The following is a 23,444-nucleotide window of genomic DNA, read 5'->3' on the forward strand; positions in this document are numbered from 1 at the left end:
GGCAGATCCGTGGGATACCCTGCATACACGCATTGTTTTTCATGAGTGTTATAGGGGGTGAAGATGGTGAAGTTGATCAGTATGTGTCAGAGTATTTCTCTGTTGCCAAATTTAGGGCTGCATATGCTATGAATGTTCCTACCTTGTTGGGAAAAGAGCAATGGATGAAAGTCGATCCAGGCTTCAAACTGTACTCTCCAGTATTGACTAGACCGGCAGGTAGGCCGAGGAAGAATAGGATCAGAGCTAGTGCAGAGGGTGGTACACCGATTCGAAAACGTAAGTGCAAACGTTGTGGAATCCCTGGACACATTGCTAGGCTTTGTAAAAATGATGTTGACCCAGCTTTTGGAATGGAAGATTAGGCGGGAGCAGAAAATGCAGAGGAGAATGAAGCAGCAATTCAACTTGAGATTGAAGCAGCAGTTCAACGTGAGGAGATTGAAGCAGCAGTTCAACATGAGGAGATTGAAGCAGCAAATGCAGAGGAGATTGAAGCAGCAGTTCAACATGAGGAGATTGAAGCAGCAAATGCAGAGGAGATTGAAGCAGCAGTTCAACATGAGGAGATTGAAGCAGCAAATGCAGAGGAGATTGAAGCAGCAATTGAACATGAGGAGATTGAACCAATGGATCGAGAGCAGAGGGAACAGATGGATGTAGAATGGCTTCAACCGATGAGTCTAGAGGAGAGGGAACAGTATAGTCGAGAATGCCTCGAAAGTAGTAAGGCCATGATAGAAGCTAACTTCGAAGAGTACATGGCAAAAGAAAAAGCACAAGCTTTGCAGAAGAAGAAGAACAAGAAAGAGGGAAAAAGGAAGGTAGACACCGGTAATATCCCTGGTAGGGTTACCCGGAGTAAGGTGGTGGCCCCGGCGAGTCACACCAGGAGCAAGAGAAAGATTTTATTCTGAACAACTAATTTGAATTTGTATGAACAATTTGTATTGTGGTTCCCTTTGTATTGGGGATCCCTTTGTGTTGAACAATTTGTATTGGGGATGCCTTTGTGTTGAACAATCTGAATTTGTATGAACAATTTGTATTGTGGTTCCCTTTGTATTGGGGATCCCTTTGTGTTGAACAATTTGAATTTGTATGAACAATTTGTATGCCACATTTAAGCCACATTTATCATTTTAGGGTTTTAGGGTTTTAGGGTTTTAGGGTTTTAGGGTTTTAGGGTTCAATTCAAAATAATTCAAAACATGTTGGAACCTTCCCATGGAGCCTTGTTATGTTACCTACAACCTAGAGAAATAATAATGGAAAAGGAAATATAGTGATATGAAGTTTTTATGCCAAAAGCTTCAAAACCACTTCCTAGTCCATGAGCTACTAGATATGAAGATGCATGGCTTTCTGCTCAATACACCTCCCAAATACCCACTATGCTTACAAACTTTGTCCAAATGAGTCCAAATTCGTCACACTTGTGTATCTTTGAGTTGCAAACAATATCTAGTCGGCCAAAATGTAATATATTGTTCAAATAACACAATTTTACAATTTTTATGCCAAAAGCTTCAATTTCCCTTAGTCCGTTTATTATTTGGGTGCCCCTGTTTTACTTAGTGTTACTCAGTTTTCCCCCTCCGGGCCCACTTGTTTTACTCAGTCATACTCAGTTTTGCCCTTCCGATAAACATTTCCTCACTTTTCCCCCTCTTAGTTCTACTCAGTTTTCCTAACTTGTACTCACTGGCTGATCTCTGATTGGTCGAGATGTATGTCACACGGATCTTGGTTAGTTGAAATCTCAACGAACGCTTGCACCGTTCGATCATTTATGATCGGACGGCCTGTATCTCTCTCTCTACCACGATGGACGCATACGGAGACAAGAGCAGAGCACATACCTACCAACCCTGGCAGTCGCATATTCCAGTCGCATCCTCCTCTCTCGTATTTCCTCTCTTACTACGGCGCGGATCTAACCGTGCGTGCGGCGGCGTGCGGCGGCGCGGATCTAACCGTGCGTGCGCCGTGGATCTAAGAGTGCCGGTGAGGATCTAACCGTCAGAAATAGTTGAAATGTCTCTCTCTGTCTCTAACCGGTGAGGATTCTATTCTCAGATCTGTTGAATGATGAAGAACACCAAGACGGCGGCCGTGCCGACAGTGGTCATCGATGCCACGAACATTGAAGCCATCGCCTACAACATCGCTTCGACGGCGCAGACCCAGCCTTGAATGTCGGAGCCTGTTGATGTCTCACTTCCGGTGCCGAGAGTGCGAATCGATGCCAAGAAGATTGAAGCCATCATCTACAACCGCGCTGCAAAGCCGCCGATCCAGCCCTCCGCAGATCCGTCGCTGATGAAGTACACCAAGACAGCGGCGGTTTCGACACTGGTCATCGATGCCACGAACATTGAAGCCATCGCCGATAACATCGCTTCAACGTTTGATGGCGCAGATGACCGTGTTCGACGCCGCAAATTGGGATAAATTATGATAAATTTGTATTTTTCAATTTCCAAATGGGATAAAATTGTTCGAACTACTACCTCCGTCTCAAAAAAAGCTTCTCCACGTTCTTGATGTGTCCATGTACATCCGTATGTATGATTTGAATTCTATCCCAACTTGATTGGGAAGATATTGATATGTATTTGATCCGGAGGCTGGTACATGCTTTCACTTTTGGGATCCCTTCACTTTTATAAAATGTTCATGCATTCTAAAATTATCGTGCGCATTACTTAGCACAAGTAGGAAATTGTACACCAAAATACAGTGCTTAGAGCCACAACAAAATACAGTGGTTAGAGCCATCTACTGAATAACAATTCTATACTAAATCGTCTACCAGAACCACATAACTGCTAGGACAGGGATGACACCTAATAAAACTGCACAGATGAATCTACTTTTCTCCTCTCCCATCACTTTAAGTTCATGTTCTAGATTTTCTACCACTTGATCAAATACGGCAAGATCTGTCTCAACTCTCAACTTCTCCTTGCGAATAAGCTCTGAATTCTTCTTTTCTTCCTCCACAATACGCTTCAGCTCGAATATCATCAGGTTTTTACGGGCCAATTCATCACCTAAATTGGCCACCTTCTCCTCCAAATCCATCCTCTGGCTACACCACCGGTTGATTCATCTTGGTATGCAATGTACCATGGATCATCGGCTTGCACAGCTAAGCTGTAACAATAATGGAAAAAGGAACAACTGAAATCACCCCAACAGGCCATGGCGGAACTTCAAATTCAACGGTAGTACAGAGAGCTGAAGCTAGATACCTGAACTTCCGACGAGGTAGGAGAAGTAGAACGTGGCCACGACATGATCGAATCCCCACCCTCGCCGGTGTACCCGCTACGACCAGACATTGAGGACTATTTCGTACCTGCAAACTCCAATAAATTACGGGAACCGAATCGATTAGGGGGCGGGGGAGGCAGAAGCGGAGGTCTTACCAAGCTATACCAATTGGTGCGCGGAACAAATCCCGGTCGTCGTGGGCGGCGGATCTGCTTGCGGCGGACTTTCCTGCGGTGGGTACAATGCGTGCGGACGAAACAAGTCTTTGGAGCCGTGGTTGACGTGCAGCGCCGCAGTCGTCCGACGCCGCCGGGAGACAGAGCCGGCGGCGCGACGAGGCGCCGGCGATGGCTGCTCCGTCCGACGGTGGGGAACGAGCTGCCAGCGGTTCTCCGGTCTAGCTTAAGAATAATTAATTAGCGAACTTGTTGCTTCTCTCTACGATATTCTCTAAAGACATATATATATCAGAGCGGCAATATGTGAGTTTTCCTGAAAAATAGACGACCCACTGGTCATTGGCTGCGGCAGCCACACAGAGCGACAATATGTGTCTTTTCCTGAAAAATAGACGACCCCACTGGTCATTGGCTGCGGAGGCCCCACAGAGCGGCAATATATGATTTTCTCTAAATAAATAGACGACCCCACTGGTCATTGGCTGCGGCAGCCCCACAGAGCGGCAATATATGTCTTTTCCTAAAAAATAGACGACCCCACTGGTCATTGGCTGCGAAGGCCCCACAGAGCGGCAATATATGAGTTTCTCTAAATAAATAGACGACCCCACTGGTCATTGGCTGCGGCAGCCCCACAGAGCGGCAATATATGTCTTTTCCTGAAAAATAGACGACCCCACTGGTCATTGGCTGCGGCAGCCCTATAGAGCGGCCCCATTTGTCATTGGCAGCACCGCGTATAAAATCATGAAATAAAACGGCCCACACGTCAGCGATAGATGGATGGCTGCTCCGACGTGTCTCCTGACCCTACCCGTCAGCACGAGACGGTCAGGGAGGAGCTGCCCCTGTGCGGCCCCACCCGGTCAGACTAACGGTCAAGGCCTCTGACCTGACGGCTACCGGCCGTTCCAGCACTTGTGCGTGTTTCAAACTAGAGGAGGGGAAAACTGAGGAAAAACTAAGGGACTGGGGAAAACTGAGTACAATTAACGAACCAGGGGCACGAAAATAGAAATCCCAATCAAAAATTGTAGCAAGGCTCACATATATGTTTGTTCAACAACAATGGAGTAATACATTTATCCTTTTAATGGTCCTAATGAAATTCATATACTCAGAATACCTGCATGGTATTACATGAGTTAAATTTGAATTAAAACAAGAATTAAAAATAGAAAATAAATGAAAGAGAAAAAGGGGAAAAACCTTACCAGACCTTACCTGGCCGTAGAGCCCAGCAGCAGCCCACCAGCACCGACCACCAACAGCCCAGCCGCACTAGCCTAGCACAGCCCACCGTGGCCCAGGTACCTCTTCGCGTGGATAAACACGAAGGAGGCGTCGTCGTCTTCGTCTTCGTCTTCGTCCTGGACGCGCGGGAGCTCGCCACCGCATCGTCGACGCCACGTCCCGTGGTCGCCGCCGCCGTTGTTGACTGCCAGCAAACGCCTGAGACCCTATAAAACACGCAGGAACCCTCCTACGCCCCTCTCTCTGCTCAAATTTCGCCCTAGGCCGAAACCCTAACCAACCGGAGTCCGACCACCGCCGTCGATGGAGCCCATCCCAAACCTCGCCGTGACCACCATTAGAACCACCGTGCTCGACAAGCCCACCGTGCAGGAGGAATTGCGCCAGGAAGCTCTCAGCCACCGGAGAATCGTCGCCCCCTTTCGCCGGTCACCGCCAGCAAATCGACGTTCGCCATCGATTAGGACCACCTCCGGTCACGCCATCTAGCTCAACACAACCACAGTGAGCTCACGCACCTCCTGGACTCCCTATTGCATCCAATCGCAGCCCGTAGCTTCGCCGCGCCGTTCAACCGTGCCGCCGCCGCAGGACCACGTCGCCGGCCATGCTCCGGTGACCGTATCGGGGCGGCGCCGCCACCATAATGCTCACCGTGACGCGCTGAGTCTCGCAGTATAGGCCGTTGGCCCGCGCGAACACCGTACCGCCGGTGACCATCGCCACCGTCCGCCGGTCACCGTGCCCAATTGCCACGTTGGCAATTTTGACTCGGTCAAGCACGCGTGGCAGGTGACGTGGACTCTGGTCCACGGGTCAGTGTCTCTGTGGGTGTAAATCCCGGGTAGGTTTAGTTTTCTTTTGTTTTGTTTCAATTTCATTAAATACTGAAACTTTGAAAATACTTAAAAAATCCATAAAAGCTCAGAAAAATATAAATGAGATATCCAAATTCTTATAAAAGCAAACTCTATCCAACAAAAATATAAAATGAAATTTTTATTTGTAATAAAAAATTAATTATTTAAATACCTGTTAATTAAGTCTTTTCTCTTAATTACAAATTCAACCAAAATTCAGAAATTAATAAAAGGTTCTAAAATAAATAAAAACCAGTAAGTAAATAAAGAAAATCTTAAAATTTACTTTCCTTTACTAATAACTTATTAAATCCTTATTAGGAGAATTTAAATCCTAATTAATAATTGCCCCAATTGTTAATTGTTCAAAAATAACAAAATGGAAAATTCAATATTATTTTTATTTGCAAAGTTATTAATTACTTCATCCATAATGAAGTTATTAACCTAAGAACTATATAGTAATTAGGAAAACCCTAATTCCTTACTAGATGATATTACAACCTTACCATTTTATGTGGAACCCTAATTCATTTAGAAACCCTAGGTCCACTATTCCATGTGAACCTAATTTGCCTCTAACCGAAACCCAAGGTTAGAACATGTGATCATGGTACTTTCTTTCAAATCATAGAGCCATGATTAGCAACTAAAGACATACCTATGTCCACATAAAATGTAGAACCCTATCACTAGCAATGTAGTATTCCATGTCTGCATACCCTTAAACCAAGATGATCAAGTAGGAACAACCAAGTCTAAACCCTAGATTCTATCCCCAAAACCATCATCTTTAATCAACCTTGGTTAGCATCACACCATGGTGATGAATCCTAATAGCAACCATACCTACTATTTTGCACTACATAAACCTGTTCCCCTAAACCCTGCTAGTATTAGATATTTATGAATCATCCTATTTAGGAACCACCCTTCTTTACTTAGTGAATTCAAAGGCAAACCCTAGACAACCTCAACCTTAATTGTAATACTTCTTATTACTTAAGAAGTATGTTCTTCGAAAATTATTCTTTTGAAGAAAATAAGAAATCATCATCAACCCTGCTTATAAGGATCTATAAACCCTAGCTAGCCATCATCAACAAGATGAGCCAACCTTGATAGCAACCTTGTATGAATAATTGCTTAGGATGCCTAGGTTTAACTCAACCTTACAAACCTTGGTGTTGATGAATCCAACTAGGTTGTGACCCATCTAATACTTACTCCAGAAGCTAGTTGAAACCATAGTAAACCATAGAACCTCACAACCCTAATTATCATACTTGTTCTTTATTAAAGAGCATGTTCTTCAAAAGTTATTCTTTTGAAGTACATGATAATTAATCATTAACCATGCCATGTAGTGCTAAAACCTACCACTATTTATTACATGTTAGGATTATACCAAATGTTATAGTTGTGTGCTATTAATGTTATTGTTATGATATGTTGCAGCACCTGTTTATGATACCCTGTAACTACACCTGAATAAGAACCTTGTATGAGAATCATTCTAAAAGTGCAACACACCCGAAACTAATTATTACCATTCACTAAACCTAGATCATCGGGGTTAGGTCACGTTTAGAGCGATTGCATCTCATACTTATGCATTATTGCATCCTTGGCAATCTTTTAAACATCGTCCTTACCGGACGATGATGCTATTTCAGAATTTGGAGTTATTGCGTATCGAAGACCTTGCCTGCATAATCTTGCAGTCAATAAAGGCAAGTTCATCACTTGCTCATGTCATTTGAGTATTTTTACCAAATTACTTGCAAAGTACTATGTTTATCACTATTGCATAAAAAGGCAAAAACCACTATCTTCATAACTATGAATATGACTATGTGGTGGGCAATGGAACCATGGATTGTGTTGATATGGTGGAGGTTCCATTGCAAGGGTTTATATCCATCTAGGATTAAACAACAAATGTCGTCCAGTGATTCTTGTGCCGTAATACCCGTGTTAACCATAAGATCCGGAGTGGGACGGAGTAGTCAAAAGTGTTTCCACCTCTCGTTCATCAACGGATGCGCTTGCCGTAGACACTTGTATTCTGTCGGGGGCAAGCGGTAGGCTGGGGAAGCCATAAGTTCCCCACGGCATTGTCCGTAGACACTTGTCGCCCGAAGAGCAAGCGGTAGGCTGGGGAAGCCATAAGTTCTCCACGGTAATGCGGTCTATGATGGGTTGCAACTGCCGGCGAAGGAGTGTATGGTAGAGCCCTGCATTGTTGTCGTGGTCGGGGTCCATCCTTAATTGGTGTAAGAGGACCGGCGAGGACCCAGGGTCGGAGATTGCAACAAAGGGTGGGTGTTCGAGGTAGCGGAGGAACATGATTGGCTAGACCTTATACCGGGCCTCACACCAAAGGAAGTGTGGACGGGTAACGTGCTCGGTTGGCAACAAGGTTAAGATCTCTTATGGGTAAAGCAACACACCTCTGCAGATTGTAATGAATCGTGACCTGTCACTCCCTGTTCCGGGATATGGAACTGCGAACGCTGCCGGAAAGGAACTACATGAAGTTCTAGTAAACCGGTGAAGGCTGACGGACATAGTTCTTCTGAATAAAAGCAACCTTTTGAAGAAATGGTTATGAAAACATGCATTGGTATTAGAATTTCTGGTCTAATGCTGTAGCTAGTGCATTAAACACCTCTTTCCTATAATGAACTTGTTGAGTACGCTCGTACTCATCCCACTCTTAAATCCCCTGCTTAGATATGGAGGCATCGAAGGAGGATCTACAGTGCAACTCGAAGGACGAGGAGTCAACAACTACTTCAAGAGACAGGACCCTGTCAGAAGAGTCAAACACCACATCCAACAAGGATAAAACCTAACTTAGCAATAGAAAGGAACTAGTTTCCTAAACCTAGCGCCTATTTAGCTAGAATCTATTCATAGCCTCTATAGCTAGTTAAATACTCTACAAATAGAGTTCGTGATAAGACTAGACTACGAGTCGGTCTTCTGGAGTTTATTTGCAGTTTTACCTTATTGTAAAGTAGGAGGCTGTGATGATCTTATGTAACAGAGTCTGTATGTAATTCTATAGACATGCCTTGGACCCGCATATGTTTCTGTTGTACCACTCTGAGCGATATAATACTAGTGGAACGGTGTTTCATTGGTGCTATATCAGACTTGCAAACTACACCATGCAGTGGTATGCCGGGTCACCACACCATCGGCCGACCGGATCGATCGTCCCGGCCACCGTCCGTTCAGCCGCATCAAGTGGTTGAGAATCAGCTGTAGGAACATCGCTTTCTCGGTGCTCCGCTGGCGTCAGGAGCTTTTCAGAGCGGTGGAGGGTCTTGAGCCATCGTTTCAATGTGTGGAGCCCAGCACCAAGTGTCGCTGCACATGCCCTGCCACTCTCTGTTTTTGATGTGCAATTTGCATGCAGCCAGTGAAGTCTAGCTAGGTGCTAGGTGATGCTACGTAGAGTGGTAACTACTCCTAGATGACTAGTCTTCCATTGCAAATTTGTTGTTGCTCCAATACCATACTACACACAATATCGTACGGTAAATTATTGTATCCATTCTCAAGTATAAAGCTTTTCAGAAAGCTAATTGCTGCAATAAGTTCATGAGAAACAGAAAAAATTATCGAAAAAATTGTTGTATATTTGTAGCAAATTTATGTAATTTTACAACAAAAAAAAGTATGACACCATGGTGATTTACCTAAGGCAGAGAGTATTACAACAAAAATCTTCACCCCACTTACAAAAATATATACTTTTACAACAAAAAGGTCATAACATGTTTAAGAATGTAATGTTACAAATTTTTTTGGTTAAACAACAATCTTGTTGTTGTAGATTGGTTTACAACAAAATCACAAATGGGTACAACAAAACACCATGTGTGGGAATAATAAGTGGTTAAGGATCCATTTTTTTACTGCACTCATTTGCAACAAAAAGCACCAAGTATTTTAACAAAAAGCCCGGACGTTTACAACAATAAAAACCATGTGTTTGCATCATTTTGAAAAATCCGAGAAAAACACAACTTGTAGCAATCACATAGAAAAACATTGCAACATCTCGTGTGTCTATTCACAACAAAACTAATACGAATTTGTTACATTATAAATTCACTTATACAACATCAGAGAAATAGAACTTACAAAAAACATCTGGAATTGTTGCCGCGTCTCATGTATGCTTTCACAACAAAGCACACATGAGTTTGCACCAATTGGACACGTATGCAACATAAAATAATCCGCGCAAAACTAACCTTGTGTTGGAACATCGACCTTGCCAGATCGGGCTCCCGGCGACGAATCCATCTCACCAGAGACTCGTCAGAGTTAGATCACAATATTTTTTTGGCATACACCAAAATTCTTCATATGTTCGGAATGAAAGATAGATGAGACACCGATGTGTCAAAAAAGTTGTATGTATAGCATAAAATTATAATTAAGGATAGCTAGTTGAGTGTCAAACCATTTAGCTACATGAGGTTCATCCTCTCACACGCCGCATACATTTTTCAGCCCGTACACTAGTAAGCAGCAACTAGCATGAGTAGCAAAAGAAACTTGTATTATGGTGCACCCATGTGAGAAAAGCAGTCATGTGGCCAGGTGAGAGAACGATAGGTGGGGACCAGCGAAGAAAGTGGCACGTGGGCAGTGCGTTGACTAGGGCGAGATGACCAATCTTTTGGTTGGATCGGTCGGTGGATTGTAAGCATTTTCCATCCATTTAACTATGAACTCTGACGGCACTACTTTAAGTTTTTTTTTTAGATAATGGCACTATTTTAAGTTTTTTTTTTTTTTTTTGAAGCCTTGCCTACATTCATATTGGAGGAATTACAGGCAGGATTACACCCTCTGGTGGATCAGTGAACCACGTATGTCTACCACCATCTAGAGATGTGGCATATCTAGCTAGTCTGTGGGCATCCCCGTTAGACTCTCTGCGTTCGAAAACAAACCGAACATTCCCTCTAATCCTTGCTCTCTCTCTAATCTCAGCAAGGATAGAACCGTAGACACCAAGGTTTACACCCTGTAAACCCTTGATCACATTTGCGCAGTCTGATGCCACCAGGATTTCAGCCAAGTATAAGTCTTCAGCCGCATCCAAAGCTTCTCTACACGCTAGCGCTTCGAGAATGCCCGGCTCAGTTAGGCCATCAAACACCATTGCAGAAACACCCAGAACATCACCATTCTGAGATCGGCAGACAACACCAACAGCCCCCCTTGCCGTACCTTTTGAAACTGCAGCGTCAACGTTTATCTTTGTTACTCCATCAGGAGGTGCAATCCATCTTGGGGCCCCTGTAGAGCTCATTCTGCGCGCCACCGAAGAACTAGGTTCCTTATTCGGTACCCCCTCGCACGCAACAAGGTCATCCAAGAATCGGTTCACAAAGGACACCGTCGCCATCGGGCTCTGATAAACCTCCTCATGGATAGCCTTCCTTCTAGCATGCCATATAGCCCACATCGTAACCAGCATCCGAGAACGGTGAGGCTCCTTCCAATTCTCAAGCACATGAAATAACCACAGCCTAGCAACAGGCTCCGCTTCCACTGCCAGCAGATCAGTAATCTCTTCGCCCATTAACGCCCACACGCATCTAGACATGTTGCATTCAAAAAGAGAATGTCGCCACGAATCTTCCATGCCACAGATGGAACAAGCCGGGGACGGTGCCATGTGCCTATCATGACGAACATCGCCCGTAGGAAGCGAATGTCTCGCAACCCTCCAGAGAAACACACGAATTTTTGAAGGAACATGAACCTTCCAAAGCTTCGCCCAGGCTTTCTCTTCTCTCATGGGGTTCGAAGTGGCAGCCCTCTCATCAAACCAGTCTTCTCTGGCACTTTTGGTAGCCACAATCGCTCTATAGCAGGACCGCACCGAGAAAACGCCCGTTGTTTCGAAATGCCACCCCCAAAAGTCGGGTGCTCCACTCGTGCGCAACGGTATGCTGCGAATAACCTCACAGTCCATAGGCCAGAAGAATTCCTCCAGCTTCTCTATATTCCACGACGCGAACTCGGGGGTTATATAATCACACACCCGAGATGGGGCGCCATCTTTCTTGGGAGCCACAGGTCGTCTCCTCTCATTACGGGGAAGCCAGCTATCCTCCCATGCATCTGTTGATCGGCCATCGCCAATCCTGCGGATGAGGCCGATCTTCAGAGTGTCTCGTCCTTCAATCAGAGCCCGCCAGACCTGAGAGGGGTGGGACCCCAGCTGCGCTGACAGGATGTCTGAGTCAGGAAAATATACTGCCTTCAGCACCCGGGCACTCAATGTCTCTGGGCACTGCAAGATACGCCATGCCGATCTTGCCAACATAGCCAAGTTGAAAAGCTCAATATCTCGAAAACCCAAGCCCCCTGCATACTTTGGCTGCGTCATCGATTCCCAGGAGACCCAGCAGGTTCTCCTTTTGCCTTCTTTACTCCCCCACCAGAATTTGCGAAGCATAGAATTGATGTGTTCGCATAAACCCCTTGGTAGCTTGAAACAGGACATCGAAAAAGTGGGAACAGCCTGAGCTACTGCTTTAATGAGAACTTCTTTTCCTCCAACAGACAGCCACTGCTCCATCCATCCCAGGACCTTTTTCCAAACTCTATCCTTTAGATATTTAAAGGCACCATTCTTGGATTTTCCAACATCAGAGGGCATTCCAAGATATTTTTCACTGAGGGTCTCCTTCTGTACATCCAGCACATTTTTAATTCCCTCACGAACACTTTGTGGACATCCCCTGCTGAAGAAAACAGATGACTTGTCCATATTGATCCTCTGCCCCGAAGCCTGGCAGTACATCTCCAAAACTTCCTTGATCTCTGTCGCACCCTCGGCACTTGCTTTGAAAAACAGCAGGCTATCATCGGCGAAGAGTAAGTGGTTTACTGCCGGAGCAGTGGGGGCCACTTGTATACCACGAAGCACAGATGATTGATTTCTAGATTTTAGGAGGCACGAAAGGCCCTCTGCTGCCAACAAGAACAAGTAAGGTGAGATAGGATCACCCTGACGAATCCCCCTAGAGGGACGAAACTCTTCCTGCGGTGTACCATTAAACAACACCGAGAAAGATACAGTCGAAACCAGTCTCATCACTAGTGTCACCCAGGTTCTACTGAAGCCCAACTTGAGCATTATGGCCTCAAGATAGCTCCACTCAACCCTGTCATACGCCTTCCTCATATCCAGCTTTAATGCACATGCTCTATGCATCTTCGATTTATTCCTCTTCATAAAATGAAGACACTCATACGCTGTAATGATATTATCCGTAATCAGTCTTCCAGGAACAAAAGCAGATTGTTCCTCAGAAATAATCTCCGGTAAGACTTTCTTCAGCCTATTAGCCACCACTTTACTTGCAATCTTATATATCACATTGCACAGACTTATAGGCCGGAATTGTCCCATTTCCTTCGGACTCGCTATCTTTGGGATCATCACAATGAAGGTTTTGTTAATCACCTCCGGACTCTCCTCACCCTTCAGAACTCTCAGAACCACCTTTGTCACCTCCTCACCACAGACATCCCAGTTCCTTTGGAAAAAGTGGGCTGGGAAGCCATCGGGTCCCGGAGCTTTAGTGGGATACATCTCAAAAAGGGCCTCCTTTACTTCCTGCATACTGAAGGGTGCATCCAGCATTGCATTCATATGCACATCGACCTTTGCCGGTACAGTATCTAAGACACCCTCCATCCCATTTACTCCCTCAGTCGAGTACAACTCCCTATAAAAATCGCTGGCTAGGGTGCCCTTTGCTTTGTCATCTGTCACCACTGACCCATCAGTCCTCGTCAATTCCGCGACTGCATTTTTCTTCTTCCGCATGGTAGCACGCATATGAAAGAACCGGGTGTTCTTGTCCCCTGCCGCTAACCATTGGATCCGCGACCTCTGTCGCCACATCACTTCTTCTTGCTCAAGTAATTGGGAGATATTGGCAACCAGCTCAAGCTCTCTGTCACACGGACCAGCCCTTGACAAATTGCTTCTCAGCACTCCCAATTCACCCCTCAACTCCTTTAGCTTCTTCTGAATGTTGCCAAAAGAATTGACACGCCAGAGCGCCAAGTCAGACGCTACTGTCTCCAACTTATGGTGAATATCATCCACTGTATTGGCCGAGCCCCCTCGCTGCCATTTCTCTTTTAACATGGACGAGAAATCTGCATGGCTTTCCCATGCAAGCTCATACCTAAACACTCCTTTCCCGCGTCGCCGCTTCCTCGAGCCCTCTGTCGTACGCGAGAGCAGGATAGGTAAATGATCTGACGTCGCCACCATAGTCAAGTGGCGCACCTCTGCCTCGGGGTAACGAGCGCACCACGCCGGGGATGCGAGGGCACGGTCCAGCCTCGTTCTGCAGTAGATGCCCCCTGACACTTTCCTCTCAAAAGTCCAGGGCACTCCCTTGTAACCAAGATCATGGAGTCCGCAGACGTCCACCATCTCTCTAAAACCAGCCATTTGGCTGTCGCTCCGTTCGGACGCTCCTACATGTTCAGTACGGTGAAGGACTTCATTGAAATCCCCAATGCACAGCCACGGAAGATCATTTGCCGAACGTATGTACTTGATCATATCCCAAGTTTTCTGCCTCTCGTTGACCTGTGCCTCTCCATAGACAACAGTCAGACGCCAAGGCTCAGCTCCCTGCTCCGTAACAATCATATCAAGATGGTACTGCGAGTAGGGCAAAACTTCAACTTTTATTTCATTATTCCAGAATAAACCAATGCCGCCACTGCGGCCAGAGCTACTAACAGCAAAACTCTTATCAAAACCTAAAGAACGAGATAAATTCTCCACCCTTTTCTTATGCAGCTGAGTCTCCACTACACAAAGGAAGGCTGGATTATGCAGCTTCGCTAGATCACGAAGCTCTCGAACTGTCGCCGCTCCTCCCAAGCCACGACAGTTTGCACTCAGGATACTCATTGCGCTAGGCGGCGCTCCTCACTGGAGCCCGCCGTTGTGTTTGCTTTTGAGTGTTTCTTCGGACGTTTCTTCTCCCGAGCCGATGGAGGCGGAGGGGGGGTGCCCTCCCGAGGAACATACTCCTTGGATCCTTGCTCACCATCAAAATCCAGCTTCTTCGCTGCATCATTCATATTCTCAGGGGATTCTACAATCACCCCTGTTTCTTTCCACTCCAACCTCGGAACATCCGGAGTTGGTTGTACCCCTTTCACTGGGCTCACCTCAGTCAAGCTAGCATCAGCCGATGTTCTTTTACGAGTATCCCCAAGCACCAGCTGACCAGTACCCGGGCCACCACCACGGCCTCGGTGTCCTCCGTCTCCTCTACCACCTGTGCGTCCAAACCCCTCCTCAGACCGACCTCGTCCACCCACAGCTCGGCCCCGGCCTTCACCACGTCCCGGCGCCCGGCCTCGACCCTCACTTCGGCCGTGCCTTTGCTGAGAGAAAGGTTCAGCATTTGGGTAAAGTTGGGATCTGTTCCACGGCGTATCTGCTAACATCCATGTACCATATCCAAGCGTCTCTGGTGGGTGCTCACCTGCCCCACACTCCTCCTTCAGATGGCCAAGGAAACCACAGGCAGCACAGAAGCGAGGTATTTTTTCATATTTGACACGCATAACCACCGGCGGATGGCCCTCCGGTTGTATTGTTACAAACCTCGTCAACTCCTTCCTCACATCCAGCCAGACCCGCGCCCTTACGAAATCACCTCCGTCAACACGGATATCCATTGTAATCACCTCCCCAACTTTAGCAGCAAGATCCATCATGATTGGTTTCTTCCGGAATAGCTCAGGTACATCATGAATTTGGATCCAAGCATGGATACGGTTCAACTCGACCGATGAGGCCTTGCAGCTCCCATCATATTTCTCTATTAACAGCCCCTGCTCTCGAAAGATCCAGGGCCCCTGCTCGGTAATCCGCTGCCAATCACCCAGACAGTTTGCCTGGACAATGAATTTATTGTCCTCAATATCTCTGATAGTTACATCCTGCGCCGGCGCCCAAGCATAGCGCATCGTCTTCTTCATTGATGTAGCACTGAAAGGCCTCGGTGTAAGGACTCGCATCACCGCCATCCACTTCGTACTTTCCTTCAAAGCTTCCACATCCTCCTTTGGAACAAAAACTCCCCCAATGTCCTCCCCCTTGAGGTTCAGACTCTTCAGCAGTTCCTCCAGCGTCGGTTCCGATCGGGAGCGGGACCCCGATCCGCTGGCATCTCCCTTCTCACCATCCCCCTCCATGGTCTTGCCTCCCAAACCCTAGGCGTTCTGGGGAACCAAGGCCGGGTAGTTGCACAAGGCAACCCCTTTGTCAGCCCGAGTAGCCACCAGAAACGACGTAGAGAAGGGGAAGAGACGAACCTGGCGGTGAGAGATCTGCAGAGACCTCGCCGGCGTCACGACCGCCTTCGAGTCGCCAAACCCTAGCCGCTCATGCGAAAAGGTATTTTTAGAGGCGGTTTTTAGCACAGCTAAAGTTTGGCACTATTTTAAGTAGTCCAGTACCATCTTGGAGTACCATCTTTAAGTAGTAATGGCCCATTGAAGCCCACGACTAATTCGGCCTAATTCAAGTCCATCAAAACTTAACCGGCACACGTTGGCTCTTGGTCCCACCTTCCAGCGAACAAACCCCCACAGCCCGTCACGCTCCCATCTCCTCGACCTTTGCCCTCGCCGCCGCCGCCGCCGCCGCCGCCGCCCTGCGCGCTCGGCAGCTTCACTTCGCCGACCGCCGCAAGCAATCTCTCTCTTCCATGGCGGCAGCTGCGGAGGGAGACGGTGGTGGCACCGTCGTCGCGAGGTTATTCGTGGGCGGGCTAGCGGAGGGCGTCTCCGCGGCCGACCTGGAGGGCGTGTTCGGCTCCATCGGCCGCGTCGCCGGCGTCGAGTTCGTGCGCACCAGCGGCCGCTGCTTCGCCTACGTTGACTTCGAATGTCCCTCCCACAAAGCACTCACCAAGCTCTTCTCCACCGTAAGTAGCCGCAACCCCATCCAACCATATCCTTGTATCTCCACTTCCGTAGCAATTAGTCGTAGCAGATTGGGGGTTTGTTGGTTCTCTCTGTTCTTTCTAATTAGTGGCGCACTGGGCGTGAATGAGATGAGCAGATTTTGATGGTCTCCTACAGCTGTTTGTGTAACATTAAGGGAGAATGTCTGAGCCAATGTTAATTTGTGTGCAGTACAATGGGTGTAAATGGAAAGGGGGGAAGCTTAAACTGGAGAAGGCCAAGGAGCACTACCTGGTTCGACTGAAGCGAGAATGGGACCAGGAAGCAGCAGCGGCGGCAGCGGCACAAGAAAAGCCAGCAGAAGAAAATGTGGAGAAGCCGGAGGATAAGGAGAAACTGAAGCTGGAGAGGGATGCTTTGCTCAGTTCAAAGGTCAACATCTACTTCCCGAAATTGAGGAAGGTGAGCTGGCTCTCTTGTTGTTGTGTTACTCTTTTTTTCAACTGTTTGAGGATTGAGGAATATTTCGAATGTGCATTCTGTAGGTTCTTTTGTCGTTACAAATAGATATTTTAATAGTATGCTGTTCCAAGTGATGATTTATAGCACTGTACTCCCTCCGGCCATTTTTACATGTCACATGCATATTCAGAGGTTCAACTTTAACCATTAGGTTGACCAGTGAAATGTAGGTTATGTGCTATAAAGATTATACCATTGAAATCATATTCAAATAAAGTTTCTAATGGTATAATTTCTGTAATTTGTAAGATCAGATTTTGAATAAGAAGTTGCAATTCAGTATGAAATCGTGTGTAGATAAACATCTTGTTAAAACAGTGATTATAAAAATACCTGACAAGGTTAAAAGAGCGATGTATCATGCAGTATATTCATCAAAATAACTGGTGTGCATTGCCTACTGAAATGATTCTTAATATGACTTCATGGGCATTTAATCTCGTAACCAAGGATCTGTTTTTACAGCTGAGACCTTTGCCTTTCAAAGGCAGTGGAAAGCACAAATACAGTTTCAGAAATATCGAAGTCCCTTCCTACCCGATTCATTTCTGTGACTGTGAGGAGCACTGTGGGCCTCCTGAGAAAGCTAATGAGGAATATGCTGCTGCTCTGAATCGTGTTGCATATGAGAAAGAGCGCAGCATTATGAATTCTGTGATGAGTAAGCTCTTGGAGAAGGACAATGAACAACTAGATCCAGAGGAAGTGCAGAAACGCGATGGTGATGTTAACATCACGGAACCCTCTGATGCCGAGACCGAACCCTCTGATTCTGACACAGAACCCTCTGATGCGGAGAATGATCTGCGAATCGAAGAAACAAAAGAGACTGCTGAAGATGACCTCCAAATGGAAGAAACGGATGATCCTTCTGAAGAAGAATTGGATGATGACCTTGTGATCAATATTGTTCCTCGCAAGGCAAATAAATCAGTTGTCCAGTCTAATGCGGCAACCCAAGCAGTGAATAAGGTATGCATATTGCAATTACTCGTTGGCTAATCTAGCTTATTCTTCAGTCTTCGGTGTCAAATAAGTTAGCATATCTGTTAGGTAGTTTCAGTTAGCGCCGTTGGGTTCATCTGCTAGCGACCAGGTCTTGGGATGGTAGGATTTGTTTTGCTGACCGATTCCAACGGCAGGTAGTTGTTTACCCTCAACGACATGATCAAGACGTGGGATGGCACGCCTTAGTAGGATCGTGGAGTTGAGTTGCTTGTTCATCTGAAATAAAAGGAAAAGAGAAACCAGAAAAGCCGTACGTTGTACGCGGCACAAACACTTGTCTCTCCTCTCTGTGTGAGTTCTTGCATTGTCTTTGTGAAACTGTGCGAGAGTGAGAGAGAGATATAGGCCACATTACTTATGTGAACAATTTTTCTGTGGTGCATAAATTTGTTATGTAATTATGTGCAGTAACACTCTGAATTAATTTCAGGACGAGCAGTTCAGAAAACGGAAGCAATTTGAAGATGCTTCTGCACAGAACAAGAGACAGAAATTAGAAGATTCATCTGAACCTAGAAATAAGAAACAATCTAGTTCAGTGATTTCAAAAAGGAAGACTACAACGAAGTCTTTGTCTGCTATCTCAGGAGCCAACCATAGCAAACAAAAATCCTCTGGTTTGCCACTAGGAGGAACCCATGGTTTCTCCTCCGTACTTGATAGAGCTAAAAGCTCTGGTGGTCTTCAAGGTGTTGATGCTCTAACAGATCCTTCTACCAAAAAGGAAGGTTCACAAAGTGAGCTTGCTACTGAACCGAAAAAGGGTTCCTTGTGGACTCAGAAATCTGCCTGGAGAGAGCTTGTAGGAGGCATGGGGGCTGCATCTTTCAGTTTATCACAGGTATTGCCGAACACCAATCCAGCACCGGCGAAACTTCCAACTGGTTCCGAGACCTCTGTTGCACGCGCTGAATCCAAGAAGAAAGTGACATTCGTTGAGGAATCTTTGAATTCTGTGGAGGCTGTAACTCAGCCCTCGGCTGGACAGAAGTTGCTGCCGAGTTCAATGGGAGCGCCATCTGCTGGAACTACAGATGGTTCAGCTGGCCATGACTCTGGGGAGAGCAGTGAGAACACGGTAGTAGAAGCGCGCGTGGTCCCAAAAATTACCATCAGTGAAGTCTGCCCGTTCATGAGAAACAAAGAGTCGGAGCAGCAATGGTCAAAGGCGAAGAAGGTTCTGACTGGGTTCAACAAGAGGGGCGAAGAGAAAGCGGGATCAAGCAACGCCGGGAGAGGAAAGGCACCTTCAAGGAGAAGATAACCACATGTTCTTGGGACAACTTTCCGACCTACCGTGTACCGTCGTCAAGCCTTACCAGATCACAGTCGCTCTTTGATCTGAAGGTCGACTCCTGCAAATTTTGTTTTTGATTCTGTGCTGAAGCCTCTCGACGAGATATTGACCATGGCTCCTTGTAACATGTACTGATCCGTGGAACCCTCGGATATAGCCACATTATTTATGTGAAACTTCAGCAAAGAAAGTATTCTAGAGCTGTTTTAAAGGATCGACTTCATTTTTTAATCTTGCAAAATGGTCTTAAATCTCCTACTGTAACACTTGCACAATGCACGCTACTATTGATATTTTCCTTTAATATGGAGGGCTGTGATGCAAAACCTGCTCTTGACACTGCACTGTTCTTCCACGTACGGACAAACCTGTTCAGCTGTGGCCGTTGGAACCAACGTTCTCTCTCTAGGCTCTCTTAATAATCTCTCTCTCTCCCCCAAACCACGACCTAAACCGAACCTGAAACAGAAGGGGTGGATTCGGTAGGGACGAGGTGGTGCCGCACCTGTCTCTGACCTAACCAAAACCATGCATGCGTCTTACCTCTCATCCTCCCCTTCTTCATCATGAATCCATTGATGGCGAGCGCCCTGATCAGGATCAGGTTTTGGAGATAACCTCATTTCAAGAGATCAGGAGGGGAACGGTAAAGCTTTTCTCTACCCCGGAGCATTTCTATTTCTTCATGTCTCCTAGTGATCATCGATTGCAATCTCCATTCCTGAATGGGGCTTCATCCTTGGATCAGGACGTATGGCGTCAACGGCGGCGGCGGCCGGCTCCGACTCCCGGCGGCTCTTGCCGGGCCATCAGATTTCCCATCAGGTTCTTATTCCCTCATATGTATCTATTCTTGTTCTGTAATAACTTCACTTCCGCCCAAATCAAACCAAGATGTAATTCTGAATTGGCACAATTAATATGTCAATCAAGTAAATAACCAATTGATATTAATCAACTATAATTGCTGTATATTTACTAGTTTTTATTTTGATTCGCAGATGGATAGGATTAACGGGAATAGCCTGAAGTCTACCACTGCAGTGAGTGATCATAATGACAGTTTTTATTTATTGTTTGAGGGAAATAACATGACAGTTTCTCTTTCCGTCTGGCATATTTATCATGCATTCCCCATTTGCAATATGGTTTTATCTTCTTCTTTTAATTTGGCGTCCCCGTACTTATTCACTGGATTTTTTCTTAATGCTTTTCCTATAGAACAGGTATCTCCATTCTCTCTTGGAGCAGACGAATTCGAGGAGGACACGCTTATTGCCTCGCAAGCACCATCACAGGGAATTGGTGGCTTCGAAAGAAATGCAGGCTCTGTGAGCTGGGGCATTTTTCATAGCCTGAAGATCGTGCTGCTCAAGTCAAAGCTCAACGTGTTGATACCGTGTGGTTTTTTGGCCATCATTGTCAACTACTTGACCGGAAATCATGTATGGGTGCTAAATTTCGTAGGAGAGTTGCATCCGTTTGTAGCATCTAGCTTATTTGCTTTATGTTGCATTGTTGTGTTACATTATTACTGCTTTGTTTCTTTTGAAGGGTTGGGTATTTCCTCTGACCCTGCTGGGCATTATCCCTTTGGCCGAAAGATTGGGTTTCTCCACCGAGTAATTGCTACAATTTACCCACTTAATTATTTGGTTGATTCTTGTCGATCTTATTGACTAAAACATTTGACACTTTCCTTCTCACTGCAGACAATTAGCATTCTTCACAGGCCCAACAGGTATCACTCAGTTGGTCTTCTATCAAGCATTCTGATCTAGTTGCACTTGACATCGTTGTTGGTTTGACACATTTCATGTCCCTGCAGTTGGGGGCCTTCTGAATGCTACATTTGGCAATGCAACGGAGTTGATTATATCAATCCATGCACTAAGGAGCGGAAAGTTAAGGGTTGTTCAGCAATCCTTGCTTGGGTCCATCCTGTCAAACTTGCTTCTGGTTCTTGGTTGCGCATTCTTCAGCGGAGGGATCACTTGTGGAAAAACAGAGCAGAACTTCAACAAGGTGACCATTCTTGTCTGTTCACAGATTTTCATGATATAGATCTGAGTTCTCATTCTGTGTTTTTGCAGTCAGGTGCAGTAGTGAGCTCTGGACTGCTTTTAATGGCGGTATTGGGGTTGCTTCCTCCTACTGTGCTACATTACACCCATTCAGAAGTTCACTCTGGAAAGTCAGGACTAGCATTATCAAGGTTCAGCAGCTGCATTATGCTTGTTGCTTATGCTTGTTACATTTACTTTGAATTGTCAAGCAGTCGCCGTCGCGGGGAATTTAGTGAAGTAAGTATCTCAGATGAAGTTTTACTGAACTTACTATTTTTCCAAAAAAAAAAATCAAGTTTCTTAATTAAATACGTGCATTTGAACCAGGTCAGAGTTGCGAATTTAGGGGATGCCAATAATGATGAAAATCCCGAGATGTCAAAATGGGAAGCCATTGCCTGGCTTGCAATTTTGACAGTTTGGATCTCAGTACTCTCTGACTATTTAGTTGATGCAATCGATGTAAGCTGTCTATTTGATCTATTAGATGATTATATGCACCTTGTTTCAGTTACTTATGTTGCTTGTGACAACTTAACAGATACATATATGCATATGTTCTCATGGAAACAGATTCTATAATTTGTATAAAGTTATTAGTTTTCTTTCAGAAACAATGTTTTGAGTTAATCTTGCAAATTTATCAGGGGGCTTCCCAGGCTTGGAATATACCAGTTGCATTCATCAGTGTTATTTTGCTTCCAATTGTGGGGAATGCTGCAGAACATGCAAGTGCTGTCATGTTTGCAATGAAAGACAAATTAGTAAGAGAAGCTAAAATTCTTAACAGTCCTTCGCTTCAACGCAGATCACATAAGATTCTTGTACTTATCTTGTAGGATCTCTCCCTTGGAGTTGCAATAGGGTCATCCACACAAATGTCCATGTTTGGGGTAGGTTGGTTGAACTGTTGTACCTTCCTGACGTTCATCTGAATCCATCATATTGAGGTATGCCACATTAGCTATTGTTTTGCTCACTGATCTCTCTGCATCACATTTTGTAGATACCATTTTGTGTAGTGATAGGATGGATGATGGGCCAGCCAATGGACTTGAACTTTCATCTCTTCGAGACCGCAAGCCTCTTAATGACAGTACTGGTAGTCGCATTTTTGTTGCAGGTACTAGTCATATACCGACAGCATTCTTTGAAACCCCATCTTGCTTTTCCAAGACCTTACTCATCTATTTTTATTTTTTATTTCCAGGATGGGACTTCGAATTGCTTAAAAGGGTTGATGTTGTTTCTTTGCTATCTGATAGTGGCTGCCAGTTTCTATGTACATTCTGATCAGGATCCTGATGGCAAGTTGTTCACTTCCTATTATCCCTTCCATAAAACATAAATTATTTCGTTGATTAAAGCTCCGGGGTTTGGGGTATATGGTTGTTTAGTGTTTGTACTGCATGAGCTTTCAGTAGTTACACATTTAGGTATATGCATGTTTGTGCTTTTAATAATATTTTCATCAATCTCAAAATACAAAAATAAATTAAGTGAGAAAGATCAATAGTATGGTGACTTTGTACAATTCATTAATATAATGATTTTTGACCTGCAGGTAATAACCCTTCTCAAAACTAGGAGTACCTGGAAGATCCCACAGATTGTGAAGAAGATTTCTACCATGTGACAACATTTGCAGTCAAGAAAGGAGCTATTTATGTACTTTTGACTGATATAGGTCTTTCAAGTGCATCCATTCTTGAAACCTTTTTTTTTCAAGGAGACACATCCAGTTTTGTATATACGCAGAATCCCCGTAAAAATATGGAGTTGTGTAGACAGAAGCTTTCTTGTTATAATATCGAGAGAGAATAGTAAAACATCGAAACAAATCTTTTAGTTTCAGTATTAGCTCTGTTACTATGATAATCTGATTGAAAGAAAGTAAATTCCTGATGGTTTGCGGTGTACGGCACGTGCACATATAGCAGGAGAAGCTGTTTGCGGCGTACGGCATGTGCACGTATAGCGG

The 23,444-nt window shown here is 45.3% G+C and overlaps 2 protein-coding genes across 2 annotated transcripts; both read left to right on the forward strand.

Annotated features, from left to right (window-relative positions):
- Nucleotides 1–16,242: 16,242 nt before the first annotated feature.
- LOC127308423 (uncharacterized) lies at nucleotides 16,243–19,628 on the forward strand. Its single transcript, XM_051339247.1, has 4 exons — nucleotides 16,243–16,590; nucleotides 16,802–17,032; nucleotides 17,558–18,064; nucleotides 18,531–19,628. Exons 1-4 carry the CDS (start codon nucleotides 16,372–16,374, stop codon nucleotides 19,362–19,364), a joined length of 1,791 nt encoding a protein of 596 aa, XP_051195207.1. The 5' UTR covers nucleotides 16,243–16,371; the 3' UTR covers nucleotides 19,365–19,628.
- Nucleotides 19,629–19,734: 106 nt separating this feature from the next.
- Nucleotides 19,735–23,332, forward strand: LOC127308424 (putative vacuolar cation/proton exchanger 4). The gene is made up of 14 exons (XM_071821531.1): nucleotides 19,735–20,043; nucleotides 20,146–20,222; nucleotides 20,399–20,440; nucleotides 20,624–20,842; nucleotides 20,952–21,019; nucleotides 21,110–21,138; nucleotides 21,226–21,422; nucleotides 21,491–21,700; nucleotides 21,791–21,925; nucleotides 22,111–22,227; nucleotides 22,303–22,356; nucleotides 22,470–22,586; nucleotides 22,674–22,770; nucleotides 23,028–23,332. The coding sequence occupies exons 2-14, from the start codon at nucleotides 20,151–20,153 to the stop codon at nucleotides 23,048–23,050; spliced, it is 1,380 nt and encodes a 459-aa protein (XP_071677632.1). The 5' UTR covers nucleotides 19,735–20,043; nucleotides 20,146–20,150; the 3' UTR covers nucleotides 23,051–23,332.
- Nucleotides 23,333–23,444: the final 112 nt, after the last annotated feature.

The sequence above is a fragment of the Lolium perenne genome, chromosome 6, assembly GCF_019359855.2.
Source record: "Lolium perenne isolate Kyuss_39 chromosome 6, Kyuss_2.0, whole genome shotgun sequence".
Classification (NCBI taxonomy): domain Eukaryota; kingdom Viridiplantae; phylum Streptophyta; class Magnoliopsida; order Poales; family Poaceae; genus Lolium; species Lolium perenne.